We start from the raw sequence: 20,182 nt of genomic DNA on the forward strand, positions 1-20,182 counted from the left end.
CCACTGTGCTTGACAGTTGGTATGATGTGTTTGTGCTGATATGCTGTGTTCGGTTTTCGCCAAACGTGTCGCTGTGCATTATGGCCAAACATCTCCACTTTGGTCTCGTCTGTCCAAAGGACATTGTTCCAGAAGTCTTGTGGTTTGTTCAGATGCAACTTTGCAAACCTATGCCGTGCTGCCATGTTCTTTTAAGAGAGAAGAGGCGACCCTTCCAAACAAACCATATTTGTTCAGTCTTTTTCTAATTTTGCCGTCATGAACTTTAACATTTAACATGCTAACTGAGGCCTGTAGAGTCTGAGATGTAACTCTTGGGTTTTTTGCAATTTCTCTGAGCATTACACGGTCTGACCTTGGGGTGAATTTGCTGGGACGTTGACTCCTGGGAAGATTGGCAACTGTCTTGCATGTTTTCCACTTTTGAATAATCTTTCTCACTGTAGAATGATGGATTTTAAATTGTTTGGTAATGGCCTTATAACCCTTCCAAAATGTATGGTCAGCAATAATTGCTTCTCTAAGATCATTGCTGATGTCTTTCCTCCTTGGCATTGTGTTAACACACACACACCTGAATGCTCCAAACCAGCAAACTGCTAAAACATCGGCTTTTATAGAGGTGGTCACACTTGCTGATCAATTAATCAAGGGCATTTGATTAGCAGCACCTGTCTGCTACTTAGCATCTTAATTCCTATGGAAGCAGTGTACTTAGTTTTTCACACATAGCTTCTCCATTTTGGCTTTATTTTTGTTAAATAAATCATGACACGGTGTAATATGTCATGTGTTGTTGTTCATCTGATGTTGTATTTACCTAATTTTAAGACCTGCTAAGGAACAGATGATTGTTATTATGTCCTGATATGTAAAACCATAGAATTCAAAGAGTAAGTGTACTTTCTTTTTCACATAACTGTATGTATATTGCTGAAGAATGATGCTTTGGGTGAAGTGGCTGATGCTAGTGTTCACCAAATTATCTTAAAAAGTAAATACAATTTGAAAAAAAGCTTAAATGTTCATTTATACGTGTGTGCTGATCTCTTGCCAATGTCAGCATAATTTCTGACATGGATGAGGAGATAAGAGTAATGGATGGTTAACGCATAAAAATATGAATGCAAACTGGAATGTTTTATTGCAAGGTGGAGATTGTGTTCTTTACTGCAAGATGGTACTCACATACATAGACATACACAACACATGGGGAAACTAAGGCCTCGGGCATGGTCAACGCTTATGCGCTGACCCGTGCTGAGGCGTGCTGTTGCTCGGCACTGAGCCCCTGCAGCCGCAATGAGAGCGGCTTTAGCAGGGGCTCGCGCACGCGTCCGAACGCTTGGGGAAGCGTGTGTCCGACGGAGTTTTGAAATTTTCCTGCTTGCCGGAGCGCAGGGCCGGTCACGTGAGCGGTTCGCCCAATGAGGGCGAACCAGCTCCGTGACGTCACTGGCCCGGCCCCAGACCCGCCCCCGACACGCCCACGGACGGCGCACTGTGTAAGGCCAGGGAAAGCACCGCTTTCCCTGAGCCTCAGCATGCCTCCGCACTCTTTTGGGCACTATGTCCCAGGCCTAATTAATACAATATTGGTAACTTGACTGGGAACCAAGCAGGATGGCATGTCTGAACCTTTAAAAGGCCAGTAGGGAGTCCTTGTTCACCACATAATTAATTAAGATACCTGTTCATTTCAACAGCATTTACAGTGGAACACAAAAGTAAAATTTGCAATACATATGTATGGGGGAAAAGGTGCCCCCTGAATAATTCATATTTCAAAGTTCTCACTACACCCAGAATGATGCCACACGTGTCCAGAATACCTCTATTTAATCTAGTGTGCACCTCCAACCACTTCAAATATCGGACGTGATGCCAGTTCCTCGACATTCCCAACTCAGAGAAGCAGTCTGTAGTCCCAACTTTAACCAATGGTGCTCTGTTACTAAAAAGATGTACTGTAGCCCGTGCCTTTACCTGTTGGCCTCTTTATGATTGGTCATGTGATCAGGACTTGTGACATGCTTAAATGTTCTTGGTCTAGTGCAGGGATGCTAACAACCAGTCTTCAAGCACCACGCCACCCCAGTCAGGTTTTTAGGATATCCCAGCTTTAGCACAGGTGGCTCAGTCAGAGGCTCAGTATTTGACATGAGCCTCTGATTAAGCCATGTGTGCTGAAGCAGGGACTGAATGAGCCATCTGTGCTGAAGCTGGGATATCCTGAAAACCTGACCCGCTGGGGGGGGGGGGGGTTGCTGGAGGACTGGTGTTGAGCACCACTACTATCGGTCTATTATCCGAATATCACCAGGAACCTAAATATAAGTGCATTACATCTATAACTTTCTTATTAAAAACCTATTTGGAGGAATTGCACCTTTTAAGATGAATAATGTGTTTTCAATAACTGCAAACATCTGATGACTAGTTATTTGGGTTATACAATTTTTTATATTTGTTATGCAGGGCAGCTATACAACTTTTGTAATATGTAGCTTTTAAGAAGCAGTAGGGCTGTTAAATGCCAGTTTTATTTTGTTTGTTTGATGCCACAAGCAGAATAACCACCTGGCGTTTCCATAATGCCGTCACCATGCACTCAGAGCAGTTGTTATGAGAGCTGTTTAAACAGTCAGTGCAACAGACAAAAATTACAGAGCAGTGGCAATAAACAGGCTTAGGCTTTGTTTTCAAATGACAGGACTCCACCAGATGTAACACTTTCACAAGGCCGGGGGCAACGTATGGTTTAAGTGATCTGAACTTTAAACTAAAAGACTAAAATTGCGACATGAACAAGACAATAAGTCTCTCCAAAATGTACATAAAATACAGTTAGGAATGTGCAGATTCCAACATAAAATTAAACATCAGATACAGACATCAATTTGCAATGAGATGACACTGCCAGTTGAGTTAGATTTGCTGTGTAACTAAACAGGTCACCTCCGTTCACATATCCTGTTCCATGTAGAGTTAGAGTGTAGGCCCAATCAGTTGCATTGCATTCTAGAACTGTCTAAAGTAAACAGTTTAGCCCACTCAAACAACACCCAAGTCTTGACACATCTCTTTCCATATATTTGATTGGAGTAATCCAGCTAGAACACCATCTACTTTCTATTTGGATAGTACTATATTTTTATACCGCTTGTGCAGACAATTGTACTCGAATACTGAAAGTATTCTAGTATTAACGGCCTCTACCTTCTGGGGGAGGGGGTTGTTTTTATATACAGCAGATGGGAAGCATGCTGTCTCAGACATGGAACCATGTTTATTTCAGAGCCCCCCTGGTTCCTGAGATACATACCTCAGAAAGGGCTGCTGCTCGAAGCAGCTTTGGTTTGGCACAGAAAATGTCCGTTTAAAAAAAGGTCCAGACGGCCAATAGGAAGCTGCGATGTTATCCCTTGCGGCGTCCTATTGGCCCGTATGCCATGGGACCTTTAAACAGACACTAGCAACCCCTTTAGAGTCAAGTATCTCGGTGAGCAGGGTATCCCAGAGCAGAGAGTAACGCGGTACAGTTTAGAAAAACCCCTGCTTCCCATCTAGAGTGGTGGGAATAGATAGAGATATATATATATTTTTTAGTCAAAGCTAAAAAGACAAACCAATATTTGTTTAGGTAATTTAACGATGTAATTTTTCTATAGAGACTCCGCCACCCTTATAGTAAAATTGTTACCTCTATTTGTTACCTATAAAAACAATGAATAGGTTTCTATTGTGTATAAAGTCCAGATTAATTATAATCTTATCTGGTAATTGTTTCTGCCTATTATGTCCAATTATGACTGAATGTGTTAAAAACAAAGCAACACAAAAAGGTAGAGGAGTGCAGGATACCAGTTTCCCTGTGAATACAAAAAGTGCAAACTGTTTTACCAGATTATGTAAAAGATCTTAAGCCCTTCAAAAGCATTGTGCTACTATGGAGACAGTAAATGTTTTAAAAAAAATATAGATATATATAGATGTGTACACACACACACACACACACACACACACACACACACACACACACACACACACACACACACACACGATTGCCTCAATCATTAGTTTACTTTGGCCCTAATAAGGACTCCTCTAAGCGAGTTTGGTTAAAATCATTGTAGCACTTTAGAAGCTCGTGTGGCATCACCTGCTTGCATGTCAAAAAACGATCATTTGAGGATTTTAACCAGTGGTTGAACCTGGAGTAGGACTCAACTAAATGTATACTTTGCCAAATTTATGAGACCTAAAACATTTTCTCTTGCACAGAAGATGTTATTTCACGTGAAAATACCGTAGTTGAGGATGGTATACAGGAGGTTGAAGATTCATTTGGTATTGTATCAATTGTTCAAATATGGTCTACATAGAAGCAGCAAGTGATGTTCTCTTTTTGTCAGAAAAGTTTACCTTCTTTTATGCGGCTTGTGGATGCCAGGTGACCATGTACACTGAACTTGTTTATACCCTTTGGATGCTGCAGGGCATAGCCACTGCCACTCGTGCATGGGTGGGCAACTGCAGTCCTCAATGGCCACCAACAAGTCAGGTTCAGGATATTCCTGCTTCAGCACAGGTGAATCAATCAGTGGTGCAAGCGAAGACTAAGCCACCTATGCTGCAGCAGGGGTGTCCTGAAAACCCGACCTGTTGGTGGCCCTTGAGGACTGGAGCTGCCCGTAGAGTACTCGTTTCCCAGGGGAAACATCAGCCATGGACACTAATTTCCAATGCAAGATGGAGCGCAGGACGAGATCTGTAGTTTCCAGGTTAAGGAACGCCACAATCGCTGTTGTAGTCAGGTGATGCAGACCCTCAGGTTGTAAATGATGTTCAGACAAGGAGAGTGATTATGTCAAATGGAAAAATGAACTACAGTTCAGTGACAAAGTGCCTTTTAGGTGTGAAACGCATAGGAGATTTTTTTTTATACTTATTTATAAATGAAATAGTTTTACAAGGAGTCTGACCCAAGTTTTGAGAGCCCCTTCTTGGGAGCTTCTAGATGACGCTCTACCTCCTCTCTCTTCTTACAATTCCAGAGGTACAAAATGTTGTGTTACCTTTTGTGTAATGGGACAAAAACACTTGGTATCATTACTTTTGTGTCTTGTGCCAGTACTACGATTACTTTTGTACTCCTTTATTTTTCTAAAAATCTCTTTATATCAAGCACTGTAACTGCCATAGGCCTGGGACATGGTCAGCGCTTATGCGCTGAGCCGTGCTGCTGCTCGGCACTGAGCCCCTGCAGCCGCAATGAGAGCGGCTTTAGCAGGGGCTCGCGCATGCGTCAGCACGCTTGGGGAAGCGTGTCTGACGGCGTTTTGAAATTTCCCCGCTTGCCGGAGCGCAGGGCCGGTCACGTGAGCCTGCCCCCGTCCCGCCCACGGCCCTGCCCCTGATGGCGCGCTGTGTAAGGCCAGGGAAAGCACTGCTTTCCCTGAGCCTCAGCACTGGTTAAAGGCACTATGTCCCAGGCCTTAGGCCGCGCTTATAGTGCCGTCGATGGCGAAAGTTATATGTCGCTGGGCGGCGGCGGCGCAGGTTTCCGGCCATTTGATTCGTCAGGGGGCTGTCACGAGGCGACAGCCCTTGAAAAATCAAATATTGCCGGTTACCAGTTTTCGCGGCGGCGACGTCGCTCCGTCGCGCTTACTATAATCGCACGCGGCGGCAATGCATTTGTTTTCGGGCGACGTTGCGTCGCCGGCACTATAAGAGTGGCCTTATAGGGCATCAACTACTGGAGGGTACAGCCATCTTGACCAACACATACATAGCAACAGTTCACTGAAGCACTCAAACAAAGTAAAACTAAAGAAATATCAAGGTGCAGCTATAACCAGTGTGCCCCTACAGGGCAGTATATGCGCAATAAGGTATAAGCACTCCATTTGAATTAAGAATTTTTGTTTATTGATCTAACTTTTCAGTTCCCACTGGAACCGCTCTCTAGTATGTGAAAGGTTTCAGTGGGAACCCAAACGTCAGATTAATAACAATGACACGAGCACCAAAGTTCTTTTGACAAAACATATATTCTTGTGGTATCAAGTCAGGAATTGCAACAGGCATCGGAAGAAATCATGTTATACAATGTTAGCAGCAACACATTTGGGAACTTAACCACAGGAATAAATATATTTATTTCAACTCGTCGCTTGTTAAAACCCTGTCTGAGTTCTGCAAGCGTAACACATGTATTTAAGGAAAAGTAAATACAGGATGATTCTTATTAAACATTTGAAGAAATTAAGGGAACAAAACTAAATGGGGGGTGGGGAACTGCATGGCACATGAAAAGTAACTTTTACCAACTATAATAAACAAACAGTACTTGGTTTGCAGTGCTGTTGTAAAATGTCTCCTACATAAGCTGACTTCACTACCAAAAAAAAATTTTTTTTTTTTAAAAATAAAAAAAAAGGGAAACTAATCTGTGTTAAAAATCAGCACTCTTAAAACCGCCCACAAAAATAAAAGTTTGTAAAAAAAAAAATAAGTGTATTTTAGGAGTATACTGTAAGCATTACCCACATATTGAATACAATCTAGCAATTATAGAGTGGTTGAGAACCCCCACAATGTATAACAATCATTTTTTGGTTAGAAGATTTTTTTTTTTTCTTACATTATATTCTTAACGATGTTAGCCAATTTACATACCCATTCATCAAAAACAACGAGCCAGTGTGTGTAAGGGACTACACAAGCCTCATTAAAATAAGCAGCAAGACCAGCTTTAAGTAATGGAAATCAAAGGACATTGCACGAGTGGTACAAAACAAGTGTAACGGGTATTCCCCCACCCAATAGCATATAGTATGTGTGTGCGGGGAACCTAATGTTACCAGGTGTGGTGCTTTACCTGTTAGGCTCACAGGAGGCCTAAACATCCGCCACGGGGAGCCTGGGACAAGTATAAATAATAGGAGTAACCTCGTACTCTGTGCAGCGCCTCCACCTGCGATGGCTCCCACCGGAGGGGGGAGTGGATCGTCACAGGACAATATATATATATATATCACACACACAGCATGTAAAACAACCAATAACTTTACTGTAGCAACCGTACTTATTCATATATATCAACAGGTGTCCCTCTCTAGAGGAGACACTAACTACTGCGTCTCGCAGGACGCTACCCCCCTTTCACCGGGTGATCCCACCCCGTGTCCAGTAACCCCACACAATATGTCCCTTCACGTGAGATAGACATGTGTGACTGCGCAGCCACTAGGCCCGTGTAAGTATAATAGAGTATAGTTGGTGCACTTGGTGATGGTTACCTGCCGAGCACTCCAGTGCCCGGGCCTGCCAAGGAGCTTCACAAAGGATCCGATGACCGCTGACCACAGGAACTACCGTCCGGGGTGATCCCACCCGGATGGCTGCTGCAGCGACAGCGAAGGTCTGAGCCCAAACCTCTGGATGGACGTGCAGCGTCCGCTGTGTCCCTAACTGACTCTGGATAATAATAAGGGGCAGGGTCCCTAACCTGGGGCCTGTCCCTGAACAACACAACACTACTGGTGACTCAGGGCTATCTGGGGCCTAGGGGGCTGCTGGCCTAGTGCAGGGAGTCACTGACTCCTGCACCCTACCTCCTTCCCCTAGCTGCTCCGGTCACCAACTTCCTAACGTGTTCAGAGCCCGCGAAATGTATCAATCCCTCTGTGCAGGGAGATACTCTAGCCCTATTGGCTCCCTGGCGGCACGTGGGGTCCCCTAAGGCTCATGGGATCTGTAGTCCCTGCTTAGAGCCCTTGCTTCATTGGTGGCGTTCTCACGCGCTTGTACTGCGCATGCGCGAGCTAACCAGAGCCTCCCGTCACCTCGGCAGTCTGCGCATGCGCAACGCAACTGCCAATGGCGACGCCCAGCACCGAGAGCCGCCGGGAGCTCCGCAACGCGACCCCGGCCCTAGCAACGGGCCGCGCGCGTCCCCGGCAAACGGCCGCATTCCAAGGAGGAGCGGCTGCTGCGAGTACCCGGAGGGGGGGGGGGGGCGCACGGAAAGGAAGACCTGGCTACACAAGTTATTATAGAAATGTAAAAATGTAAACACCGAAATTCTGGAAAAACCCATTTGTGTGTCACCTTTTCAATAAGTCTAAGGCTAAGGCCCCGCTCCCTCAGTCAGCGCGCCCGCACGGCAGACAGGCCGGGCGCTGACAGACACAGGCCGCGATATGCGGTCCGTAGGAAACTTTTTTAGGAGCAGGGGGGGCGTGACCAAAACAGGTCGGGTGGGCGGGGTGTCATGATGTTGGGGGCGGGGCCATTACTCACAAGCACACATGGAAACCCCTCTGCCGTGTTGCTTCTCTGCCTTTCCTCCCCCCCCCCCCCCCCCCCCCCCCAAGCACCAAATATGCTGCTGCTGCCTCTGCCTCTCCTCCCCGGGAAGAAGATGAACTCAGCGGGAGCTGGCCGCAACCTTCCCAGTGAAATGGGCACCGGAGGGAGGGGAGGCGGGGAGTGTTCAAAATGTGGCAGGGAAACGGGGCCATGACAGGGGCAGGCCAAAACGCAAGCTATTTGCAAACACCCAGCAAAAGCAGTATTTATTTCCCTGACACCGCTTCCGGCAGTGACCATAGCCCTCACACTCTTGGAGCCCCGTAGCCCTCACACTCCCAGAAATCCCCCCTCCCCTTTCCTCCTCCCGGAGCAGGGTCAGCCTGCGAAACGAGCACAAGAGAGGAGGGGGGGCGCTTCACGGCTGCAGAGACACACAGACTTCCCTCCAGCTCCCCTCCTCATTGGCTCACTGCGAGACCACGTGACGCGTCGCCGCACGGGAACACAATTCTCTTGTATCCCCTGCTGGCTGACGCGTCACAGTACGTAGTCAGTTGGCAGTGAGGAGGGACTGGGACCTGATCGTGAGGCTACAAGGCAATGGCGAGTAGCGCTCACGTGGCCGCCCGCGCCACCGGGAGCAGCGGGTCCCAGCCCTAAGCCCTTCACATGGACATTTATTATATATGTGATTAATATAATTTGAGTTCTGGAAAACATACTTCTTGCTCACCATTTTTAAAACATTAAAATCCAAACTCGCCTCATTTTCCTGCCCATTTCCATTCTTCAAAAGTTTGCTCATCTACTCTGCCCTGCACCCACAATATTGACCAAGAAGAGCCATTCTACAGAAAAGCTTTGGACTGTTGGATATGTGCTACTATGCACAGTGTTAATTCACAATGCAGCACATTCACCAATTTTCAACCAAACAAACATGTTTAACACTACGCTAATACAACACACAATGTAACAGAATTTGTAGCTCTGATGTTAGTCGTGCAGCTGGTTAGGTGCTGTAAACCTAGGCAAGTATAGTTTTGAGAAACAGAAACTTTAAGTCCTCTTAAAGATGCCAAGGGCTATAAAGCCCGGTGGGCTGGTGTTCTGGTTCAACCAGATGTTCAGGGTGTAACTTTAATTGATAATCACCGTTTAGCACCTGTCTTCCAATCCCTTAAAGGTTAATGATGTAAAGTACATACCCGTCACCAATCACCTGATAAAGTAATAGTGTGAACACACACGTTCTGAATGAATATGAGGTCATTAAAAAGGAGTCATGCTTTATAGTGAATTTAAAAAAAAGGTGCAATCACACATTCGGACGGTTGAATTTCTTTGGGACCTCTGAATAGGGAAGTGTTTGTGAATCAATTGTTTTCTTTACCCTTTTCCCACCCACCATGTCCATATCTGAGAGTCAAAAGATAAAAGGGATGTGGGGAAGGGGGACACTGGCTGTACAAACACTTGCTGAACACACAGTGTTACCTCACAAAATACAGTAGCCAGAGGAAAATAAAACCCCTTAAAAAAAGGTCATTGGAATTAGTTCACGTTGGTTCTAGGAGGAATTCCCCCTTTAAGATAGTTTTAACAGTGGGAAAATTGTTTTGCACCGTTGTTATAATTTTGACTTAAAAATTTAAAATCAATTTCTGGTCATGCCAACTTTACTGCATTATCTCTAGTTAGGAATGGAGCCCGTTTATTTGTCGTGGTGTTTTCCAGAACTACGACTTGCAAAGCTAGTAAACACGGGTGCGAACATTCACTTTGCTAAATTGACCAGTATCTCGAATTTGGCACAAAAGAGGAATGTTAATCCAAATTATTATAGCTAAAGATCATTTTTCTAGTCCGGGGTGAATTAATTAAATCACTTTAAATAAATGTGATTAAACCAGATAATAAAATACATGTTAAAGTCTCACCTCAACCCATCTCTGAGCTTCAGAAAAAGCCAAATCACAGGAAGCATCTGAACTTTCATTCCACTCCATGGCAACCTGGGAAACAAACAAAACACTGCATCATACAAACGTAAGAGTCACATTGTATAAATGACAACATACTAACATGGACATATAGTAAAAAGGTCATAGGAATTAATGGTGACTCGATATGGCCCAACACCTGTCCAGAAAGCTGGCTACATCTGCATGTCCAACAGGAGCAAAGTGAGGAAAGAAGGTTGGGAAATATCAAGGGACAAAACACCTTGAGTAATGTATATCATCCACCTTGCATAATGTATTTTGCAGAATTCCTTTGTTTTCAGTTACAAAGGGAGCTCTGAATATGGGAGAGGGAGATGGTCAGTCCCGTTTGCTCCATCCAAGTGATAAAGAATCGGCTTTATGGACAGCCACTCCACAGACCCTATTCACTGTGGTGAGAGATGAGCTAACCTTGAACACAATAAAATCTATTCACTTGAATGGAAGTTAATGTCTGAGCACATTAAGAGCACTATAAAAATGGATGGGCAGTGAAACTTCAGATTACCAAGTTGACAAATGTTGTCTGTATTTACCAAGTCACACACTTGACATCTTGCTCTCTCGCAGTTCTCAAGCAGAAGGGGGGAGGGGGGAGAATGTTGAAAGTTTATGCTAGAAAAGTGGCACAGTCCTTGGGTCTCCCATTTCCCTTGTTCTGCACCTTCTGCAAACTGGTCCTTTTGTCAGGTAGAGGACATGCAAGACTTTAGCTACTTTATATCTTTGGGATGGAACACACATGACAATCACTCACCCATTCACACTTCCAGGGAACCCCATTTTACTTACACCGCCATGTAATACAAAAATTACATTAAATAAAGTCAGTCACAGCGTCGTAACCTGCTAAGGATAGCTATGATTAGTTAACTTTCATTCATTCCATGCGAAACTGTATCCCCAGCAAAACCGAGTATCACCAACATGAATAATTGCATATGCGTGTATCTTGTGATAAACCAATTCATTTGTGATGTTAAAATTCACCCTCACTGAAAGGCATTCAAGCCAAGGGGATTCACAGTTCTACACAGATAACAAATGGGGGGTGGGGGGGGGAGTGCTAGAATTGCATTTTTTTTTAAATAGACAGAAAATACAAGGTTACAAAGATTTTATTTAAGAATATTTTTGTGAACAAAAAAAAACCTTGAAGATCAAGAAACAAGCATATATTTGGACACCTTTACTCTGCCTGCTGTGATCCTACAGATGTAGCTTAGTGAAACAAAATATAGTATGAATGCGAATATCAGCGTTCCGTAGTATTATATGGGAACGTGGTGCAAGTACCATATTCCGTTTATCTTATCGCAAGACTGTTACGTCTGTATATCCACCAAGAACTAAAAGTAATGGAAGGCCTTATATGTTGCAACATGTAAATATTAACCCAAGCCATAGGGCAGAAATACCACCGCAGACGACCTGAATGTACCCCTCCACCCCTCCAGAACGTTTCATTCTCCAATGCCCCGCATTGCAGGGGTACTGTAAAGTTATTTAAATCTCATTTTCTGCCCATTGTTTGGTACAAAAATTAATTATACTTGTTTACTTTTAAACATAACGCACTTTATGTATAATTTTATTTATATAGCGCCAACAATGTACGCAGCGCATAGGCGTACGTATTTATTATTACTGGTTTGCTTATTTAAACGTTTAAATTGTACGGCTATAAGACGTATTATCGATAGTCTTCAAAACGAATTTCTGAACATTTACTGTAAGTAGATCTACGTTGTGTAAGCGATGAACAACACAGACCCCCTGCAGTCCGAGTCCAACCCATTGAACATAAAGATGCTTTATGTCATAGTATAGCAACATGACCAAACACTTTTATAGGTTCTGCTCCATAATAAAGTAATGCCCACTAATTACAGGTACAGACCCCAATTGCCATCTACAGACAGACCCTAATTGCTATCCACAAACCGCCTCTCTAAACACGACCCCTGTTATGGGAAAGCCTTGTGTTTGGGATTACCTGTGCGGGACAGGAGGGGACAGGAGGGGACAGGGCTCACAAAGCCCACGCTTCCTAAGCACATAGTACTGACACCCAGCGCACTTACAAAATGCCTCACGCTTATTACCCAGGGGGTTGTAAAGTTTTCCCCACAAGCCTGCAATGCTTAGTGGAGACGATGGCCACATTCATATTAAGTATAATATTTGTATAACGACCCTTTCCAAGTTACTTTTTAAACTCAGCTTGCGATCTCACCTTTCCCCAGCAAGCTGCAGATCCGCAGCGCGGGATCCCTCAGCCTGTGTCACGGCGGGCAGATGTGCCTCTGAGTGTCACTGAGTGGCCTTCCTAGCAGATTCCCAGGCTGGAGACACAGGGCAGCAGGCTCCAGTCCCAGCGGCAGCAGGTGAATGAAGAAACTGTGCAGATCAGGCGCTTTTCCCCCTCCCCCCGGTGCTACTCCTACTGAGACTGCTGCAGGGAGTCAGAGAAAGGCCACACCCTCCTACTACAAAGCAGCTCCTGAATCCTGCCCTGCCTGAGACACTCCCACTAACTGTGCCACTCGTGCAGCCTGTTCTTAGTGCCCCTCTTACTGAAATATGCCACTCCTATACCAAGCCCTCAGTGACATTCTTGCAGAATTGTCCCGCTCCCGTATCCTGAACCTTCGTGCCACTCCTACTATAAGTTATTATACTCCTGCTGCCCTCAGTGCTACTCCTGCTGAATTGTTTCACTCCTGTATTGTGCCCTAAATACCCCTCAATTTCTCCTGAGCTGTGCCACTTGCATATCCTGTAGTGTGCCACCTCTATTAAGATGTGCACCCTCAGTATTTTGCCAGCTACCACTCCTGTATCCTGTCCTTAGTGTTGCTAAACTGTGTCACTTCTATATCCAGCCCTGTGCCACTGCGACTCAGCTGTGCCATATTATGTGCCACTCCAACTCAACTGTGCCATTTGTGTACTGTATGTTTCCTTGTCAACTCTTCCTTAGCTGCACCACTTGTATATATTTACGCAATGAGCCAGTCCTACCTATCTGAGCTATGCCACTCACATATGTTGCCCTTTGAAACTAATTCCCTTTGAGCTGTGCAACTACTGTCCAGTCCGGTACCATTCCTGTATATTCATTGTCATTTCGTTTGTTTTACTTTGTGCCATTTTTACTGAACTGTGCTACGCCTCTGTCCTTTTGCTGAATGGTGGCACTCCTGCCCCCCAACCAATCCTTTCCCACTATACCACACAAATATCACACTACACCATTTCTGTAGCATTCTTTGTGATACCCCCATCCTATACCACTCCCACTGCACTTTGTCACTTATTTTACCCACTCTGTTCCACTTTTACTATACTGTACCAGCCTTACCCTGTGTCACTGCCATATGTCATGTACGCATACCCTGTGGCACTCATGTACCTGTCCTGTGCAACTGTGATTATACAATATCCCAACATAACTGCCCTATTCATGCAAAGTGACACTCACTTACTTCCACAAGTCTGTGACATTCACAACATGATGCTATTTATTTATTTTATTTTTATTTCTAAAATGTTTTACCAGAAAATTAATACATTGAGAGTTACCTCTCGTTTTCAAGTACGTCCTGGGCATAGAGTTAAGATGACAAATACATGGTTACAAATACAGTTACATACGTGAACAGGGTATAGATTATACAAGACATAGCATGCACAGTTAGAAATAATATATATTATAGGCGTATGTAACAGGTGCAGACCAGATTATAATGTGGGACAGACAGCTTTAGTTTTGAAAGAACTTAGGCTGCGCTTATAGTGCCAGCAACGGTGACAGCAATGGTGACGTCACGCTGCGGTCGCTGGAAAAATCAAATTCACTTGACTTCCAGCGATTGCGACCAAGCTGTCGCTTCTACTATAAGCGCACGCGACGGTGGCAATACATTTGTTTTGCCGCTTTAGGCCTCGGACATGGTCAAAAAGACCGTGCTGAGACGCGCTGAGGGGAAACATTATCCCTATCAGCGCGGCTTTAGACGGCGCTTCCACAGGCGTGCAGAGGTGTGTGGAAATGCTGGAGACAGGCAAATTTAAATTTTTCCGCTGAGGGAAGCGCAGGGCCGGTCACGTGACTGCCAGAAGCCAATGGCAGTCCGTAACGTCGGTGACGTGGCGCCCTAGCCCCGCCTCCCGCCTGGCTCCCACCTGGCACACAAGCGCGCTCGCTGACGCTCATGTAGGGACACGAAAAATCTCCTGCTTGAGCAGGAGAGCATGAGCGTCAGTGCTGCCCAGCGCTCCTCCCTGCACCATGTCCCGGCCTTACACTGGTGGTGGATGTGAGAGTCTCCGGTAGGTTGTTCCAGTTTTGGGGTGCACGGTAAGAGAAGGAGGTGAAGCCGGATACTTTGCTGAACCTTGGGACCATAAACAGTCTTTTGGAGTCAGATCTCAGATGATAAGTGCTGCATGTGGTAAGGGTGAGGAGCTTGTTCAGATAGACGGCTAGCTTGCCCAGAAAGTATTTGAAGGCAAGACAGAAAAGATAAACATTGCGCCTAGACTCAAATGTTGACCAATCTAGTTCTTTGAGCACTTCGCAGTGATGTGTGTTGTAGTTGCATTGGAGAACAAAACAGCATATTGAATTGTAGAGGGTGTCAAGTTTGCCAAGGTGGGCTGGGGTGCTGATTGAGTATCTTGGCTTGTGCTGCATCCTGTACTGCTGGGCATCTGTGAGCTCCTTCCCCCTCCTGGCCTGCACAAGTAATACTAAACAGAGACTTTCCCAGAACAGGTTTGGTGTTTTGTTGTTTGGAGATGCTTGTTGGGGATGGCGATCAGGTTCTGCACCTGTAGTAACTGGGACTCCCTATTATTATTGTTTAGTCTGCTTTCTCTGGAGAACAACGTATAGATGTGTTTTATCATGCACAGTCTGTGCTGTTCATACTGTTTAACCTGCATTATGAGCCACTTCATTTTCCTGACATTATGAAACATTTTCAGTTGAATAACGATAGACATTAGTAGACAAACTGGTGTGCAGAAAAAAAATGTGTGATAGCGAGAAAAAAAAAGAAGTGGGGGGATTTTCTCCCAGGGATCTTCAGGGAGAAGGAGTGGCTCAGTGAGTAAAGACATTGACTGGCACTGAGTTTGAAGCAAGGGAACCAATGAGGGCGAACCAGCCTCATAATGTCACGGCCCCGCCTCCACCACGCCTCAACGTCGCACGCATCATAGAAATCCCAAAGGCCACGGATCGCTCAAGCAACAGGAGCGCGCAATGCCATGCGCTCCGTCACGTGTGCCTTCTATATCCGAGGCCTATCTTTGCAAGCATATAATAATTTTTACAGACATTTCCAATGTTACGCTATATTAGGTTGTTATCTTGCCACATCCCCTCCGGCACACTGCGATCATGTGATCGTTTCACGGAGCAGTCACTTAATTAGCGACATCACTGATGACACAAACGGAAGAGGAACCGAGCAAAAAGACCATGATTTAGCCAATGTCATGGGACCCCTGCAGTGCCAGACCTCATGATGTGGTATCTATGTCATGGGGCATTCCCGGGGTAACGTGATGTCACCTTATCATTGTCCCTTTTTACCTGTATACTTATCTCAAATATGTAATGAGCATTCATAAATGTGATTACATAATACTGTGGCAGAGCACACACGTTTGAATATGACCCCATCATTCCCAGTCTTGTAACTTCCCTGTAATTCACTCTGGTTCTAAGTGGGGCTGCGCCTTTTTGGATATTCTGTTTTAGAAAAAAATAAAGGTCCAATGCATTGCATTTTTTACTGTTCCTTTCAACAATGTATTATCTGTTGTTGAGGTGGTGTATTGTTGTCACTTCATTAAGATTGTTGTCCTATACACTGGCTTAATGATTGTTTACATCTTGTGTAATATCAGCTCAAAACGTACAAATAACGTGCAATGAAACTAAGATAACACCTGATTTTCTTGGAGTGTTTTCTTCCTTTGCTAGCCTAGTACAGAGATCCAGCAGGCTTGTTTATTCTGAATAAAATGTGTTTTATTTTTTTTCCTCACATTGTTTAGAAATACTTTGCTCTGGAAGGTTTTCAGTATTTATATAAGGTTCTAAAAATGGTAAATTGGGTTTGATTGATTTGAATGAGTTGTATAAAATATGTGTAGGAGTATTTTGTGTCATTTTAACTAAGTGTCAAACATATTATGAATGATAAATGGATTCTGTTTCAGCTCTAACCAACCCACTTTTCGCAAGACGCAGGAACTCGTGATGTCTGAAGCAGGAAGTGAATACTGGGTGAGTGTGCCGGCATCCTCGGTGTTCCCCCGACACACGAGGAGAAAGAGTGGGACCCGAGAGAAGCTGACCGGACTGAGACCTGCCGAGAGGAGACCAACAAAGACCCCTGTACATCGAATGTAGGATTATTGAAAAAAATGAAAAATGTGATTGTGATTATTGGAATCTGCACAAGCTGTATAAATCCATTTGTTATATCTGCACGTTGGAATCTCTCCTTTCTTCACTATCCTGGAGACCCTGGAAAAGGACAACTGTGGGCTGTGTGTGAAGAAACACTTCCAGTTCTGTGCCTTTATGGTTGTGTAACGGTTTTTGTGAACCGGCCTGACCCACCCAATCTCCCATTGGCCCCTGTGGTCTAACCGGCCCCCATTACAGTGTGGTAGTGTCTGGTGGTGCACCTGTTGGCAACAGGACTCCTGAGTCTCCCGCATGATGGTGTGTGGGGAGGACCCGTCCAGACAGGCAGCTGAGGTAGTGTGCTGAGTCTCACCTAGTTCCAGTGCAGCGCCTCCACCTCATCAGGGTCCCTGCGTCCGCAAGGGGATGATCCTGTTGAGGAACTCCTCCGTGGTGCTCCTCTCTGTACATTCACTCCACACATGTACACGAGAGGGTTTGTGAATGAGAACATCTTTATTGGTTGATGCGGGCTAGCTGCCCCTCGCAGTATATTCTTAGCCACTCATTCTGCAGTCAGTGCCTCCCTTTAAAAGGTGTATCTCTCCTTGCATAGGGATTTCCTATCCCCGCAGGGATCACTGCCCTGTGCCAGGTCCCTGGACACAGTCTCCCCTTCAGTTACTATAACATAACTAGAACTCCTATCAACTCAGGCTAGTACTTGAACTTGAACTCCTGCCAGAACTGGACGCAGATCTCTGGCAGACTAACTTTAGACTCAGTGCTGTGCCTTATGTATACTCTGGAAGCTGACACACCTCTGACATCACTAACCATGGAGTCAGAGCATGTGACTACTCCCATCCATACACAGGGCACCCCACCAGGGTGTGAGGGCAAACCTCCATAATTACTGCTGGCATGCCCACAACTTACCAGGCCTTACTGTCAGCAGGAGAGATGACTGTAGCCATTTTACATGACCGCTACAGTTGGAAAATATAAAATAGATCGCAGATTGTTCACCAATTATTTATTATACACTTTGTTACAAATTTTATTTGCACAGGCAATTTAAATTTATAACATAATTTGTAGAATTTGCACATATTATATATACACACAATGCATGTTTATTGCACTTTAATGAATATTGCACTAGCACTTTGATTGAGTTCATATTTATAGTAGATAGCGCTCCCCTATTTTTCTGTAAAATCTATTAGAACCTAGAGGTTGTTCATTTTCTGGGGGTTAGAGCTGCATATTTATTCAGTTTAGTTAGAAGCGCTGGGTTATATTTATTTTATCGTTCCGCGATACTTACTTGGGAAGGGGTTCCCGGTATCTCTGTGCAGTTTAAATGTCCCACGTCATGTGGGCCAATAAGAAGCCTCAAGGGATAACATCTCAGGACATTTAAAGTCGCCATTTAGATAGCCCCAACTATCCCCATCTGGGAGCCCCTTCACTCCCTTCCATGGTAAGTATCTCGGGAAGTAAAGGGCGCTGAGCTGAAATTCACGCGGATTAGATCATGAGCCCCCTGCTTAAAACCTATGTATTTTTTAAAAGACACACAAAAAAGTATCATCAGAAGTGCCTATTTAAAGTCCCAAACTCACTTAGCAACATATTCTATATAATTATTAAGTGAAGACAAATATATGAAACTACCACATTTCTGGAAAGCTAATAGTTTTACATAAGTCAGTAATATATTGTAGATAAAGTAGCCATTAAAAAAAAAAAACCTTTATTTAATTGCGCATTGCAAAACAGGCATGCCTTGCCGTAAGAGGTTAAATGCCTTTTTTGCTGTCTGCGGGTATTGCCAACGTATTTGTGCTTTTCTACACACCTGTCCAAACTGGTATTTTTCAGTGTAAACAAGGGGCCTTTGGCAGCTTTACATGTATATGCACAGAGCACCTTGTTTAGTTTTAAATATATTTCATATAGTATTTCATATACAGTAGAGGCCAGATAAACTAATTTAAAAATGCACAAGTACAAATGTCACGGAATACATGCTAGTTTGATGGGGGTTTTATGCAGTGGTTGACGTGGCTGAGGGAAATAAATGATACTGTTCCTGAATAACAATATTCTACATGTATTTAACATTGTTAAAAGGTATTCTAACCGCATTTTAGAATGATATATGCAATATTTAAGCTTTGAATATAGAAAGGGAGAGAGGATTCCTAAAATAAATCAATTCATGTTATACTTCGAGTACGTGCACTTCATGGGTACACACCTCAGTTACATTGTCAGACTTTTGAATTTCCCAAATGTTAATGCACTAGTTATAGAGGGGTGCCTACTCAGCTTGGTATAAATAGTTAGTACTGGAGGGGTGCTACTGTATCTGGGAACTTTTGGATTACACAAATATTTAGAGAAAGGGGTTCACCATATGATGCACTCAAGATCCTCAGCTGAATAAAATAAAATGTAATCCCCTTTGTGGCATTACTATTGTCTACTAAAGGGGTTAATAGGGAGTTAGTAGCTTAATGTTGAGAAAATGCCCTAGTTAACTGTAGCTTATTTCACGTAGCGAATGTAATGTTGCTATGTAAATGTTGCCAAAGTATCTCCTGTCAGGTATCTGGCCATTCTTCAGTTCCAGAACCTGCTAGAATAATCACCTGACCACGTATGAATCCTAATAGGTTAAGGATGTCTGTATTTTGCCTAGTTACAGGAGTAGGACGAGGACATCATACAGGGTATAATGTGCCGCAGAAGCTTCCAGACCCCAGCCTCCTGGAAGACACCAGAGGAGAAGAGTCTCACCATGTTAAGTGTCTGTCTTAAATGTGTCAATGTATGTACAGTATAGAGTATGGTCACCTTTTGTTATTTTGAAATGAGGGAATAGTGTCCCTTAGCTATTACTAGGTCACTAATAATGCAGGGTCAGGAACATCATAACCCTTTCTAACAGAGGATGTGAGTGGCACTCAAAGCAAGGGATTCATAGATCAGGGACCATGAGGAATGTCACACCTTAGAGTTGCTCTAACACCAACTTTACGCCTATGCACACCAGGCTACCATAGTATGGACTATTAGGGAGCTGTGTAGGATGGCAGGTAGATGCAAACATTGATAGAAGGTACACCACTGCGCAGAGTCCTGGACAGTGCTTGGAAATGCCTCAAGAGATTGCATATCATCAATGACTAATGTTAATGGAAGGTGACAAGCCATGTGTCTCTCTCTAGGAAGCTATCTGAGCAGCCAGGGAAGAAGTATGTGTGATACCAGTCTGTGGTAACAGTCAACCTGTGTGTCTAATAAAGGTCCTGGTGCGCTTTTTAACATCTGCTTACAACAGCCACCTGAACGCCAGCACCCTGAGAGAAGGTATGAGAGACTCTAAGCACCAACACCTGCACCAATCTATTTC

The 20,182-nt window shown here is 44.3% G+C and overlaps 1 protein-coding gene across 9 annotated transcripts in view; it reads right to left on the minus strand.

The window, feature by feature from the left end:
- The window catches only part of LMO7 (LIM domain 7), a 166,452-nt gene extending 153,673 nt beyond the window's left edge, over window positions 1-12,779 (minus strand). For 5 of the 9 annotated variants that reach the window (XM_075590977.1, XM_075590978.1, XM_075590980.1 and 2 more), the window contains exons 1-2: window positions 12,565-12,779; window positions 10,263-10,337 (exon numbers count right to left, since the gene is read on the minus strand). In XM_075590977.1, coding sequence (XP_075447092.1) covers window positions 10,263-10,331 — 69 coding nt within the window. In that variant the 5' untranslated portion in view covers window positions 10,332-10,337; window positions 12,565-12,779. The remainder of the gene's footprint in view (window positions 1-10,262; window positions 10,338-12,564) is intronic. The other 4 variants (XM_075590986.1, XM_075590984.1, XM_075590979.1 and 1 more) reach the window with 3 other exon arrangements.
- Window positions 12,780-20,182: the final 7,403 nt, after the last annotated feature.

This window comes from Ascaphus truei, chromosome 3 (genome assembly GCF_040206685.1).
Source record: "Ascaphus truei isolate aAscTru1 chromosome 3, aAscTru1.hap1, whole genome shotgun sequence".
Taxonomy (NCBI): Eukaryota; Metazoa; Chordata; class Amphibia; order Anura; family Ascaphidae; genus Ascaphus; species Ascaphus truei.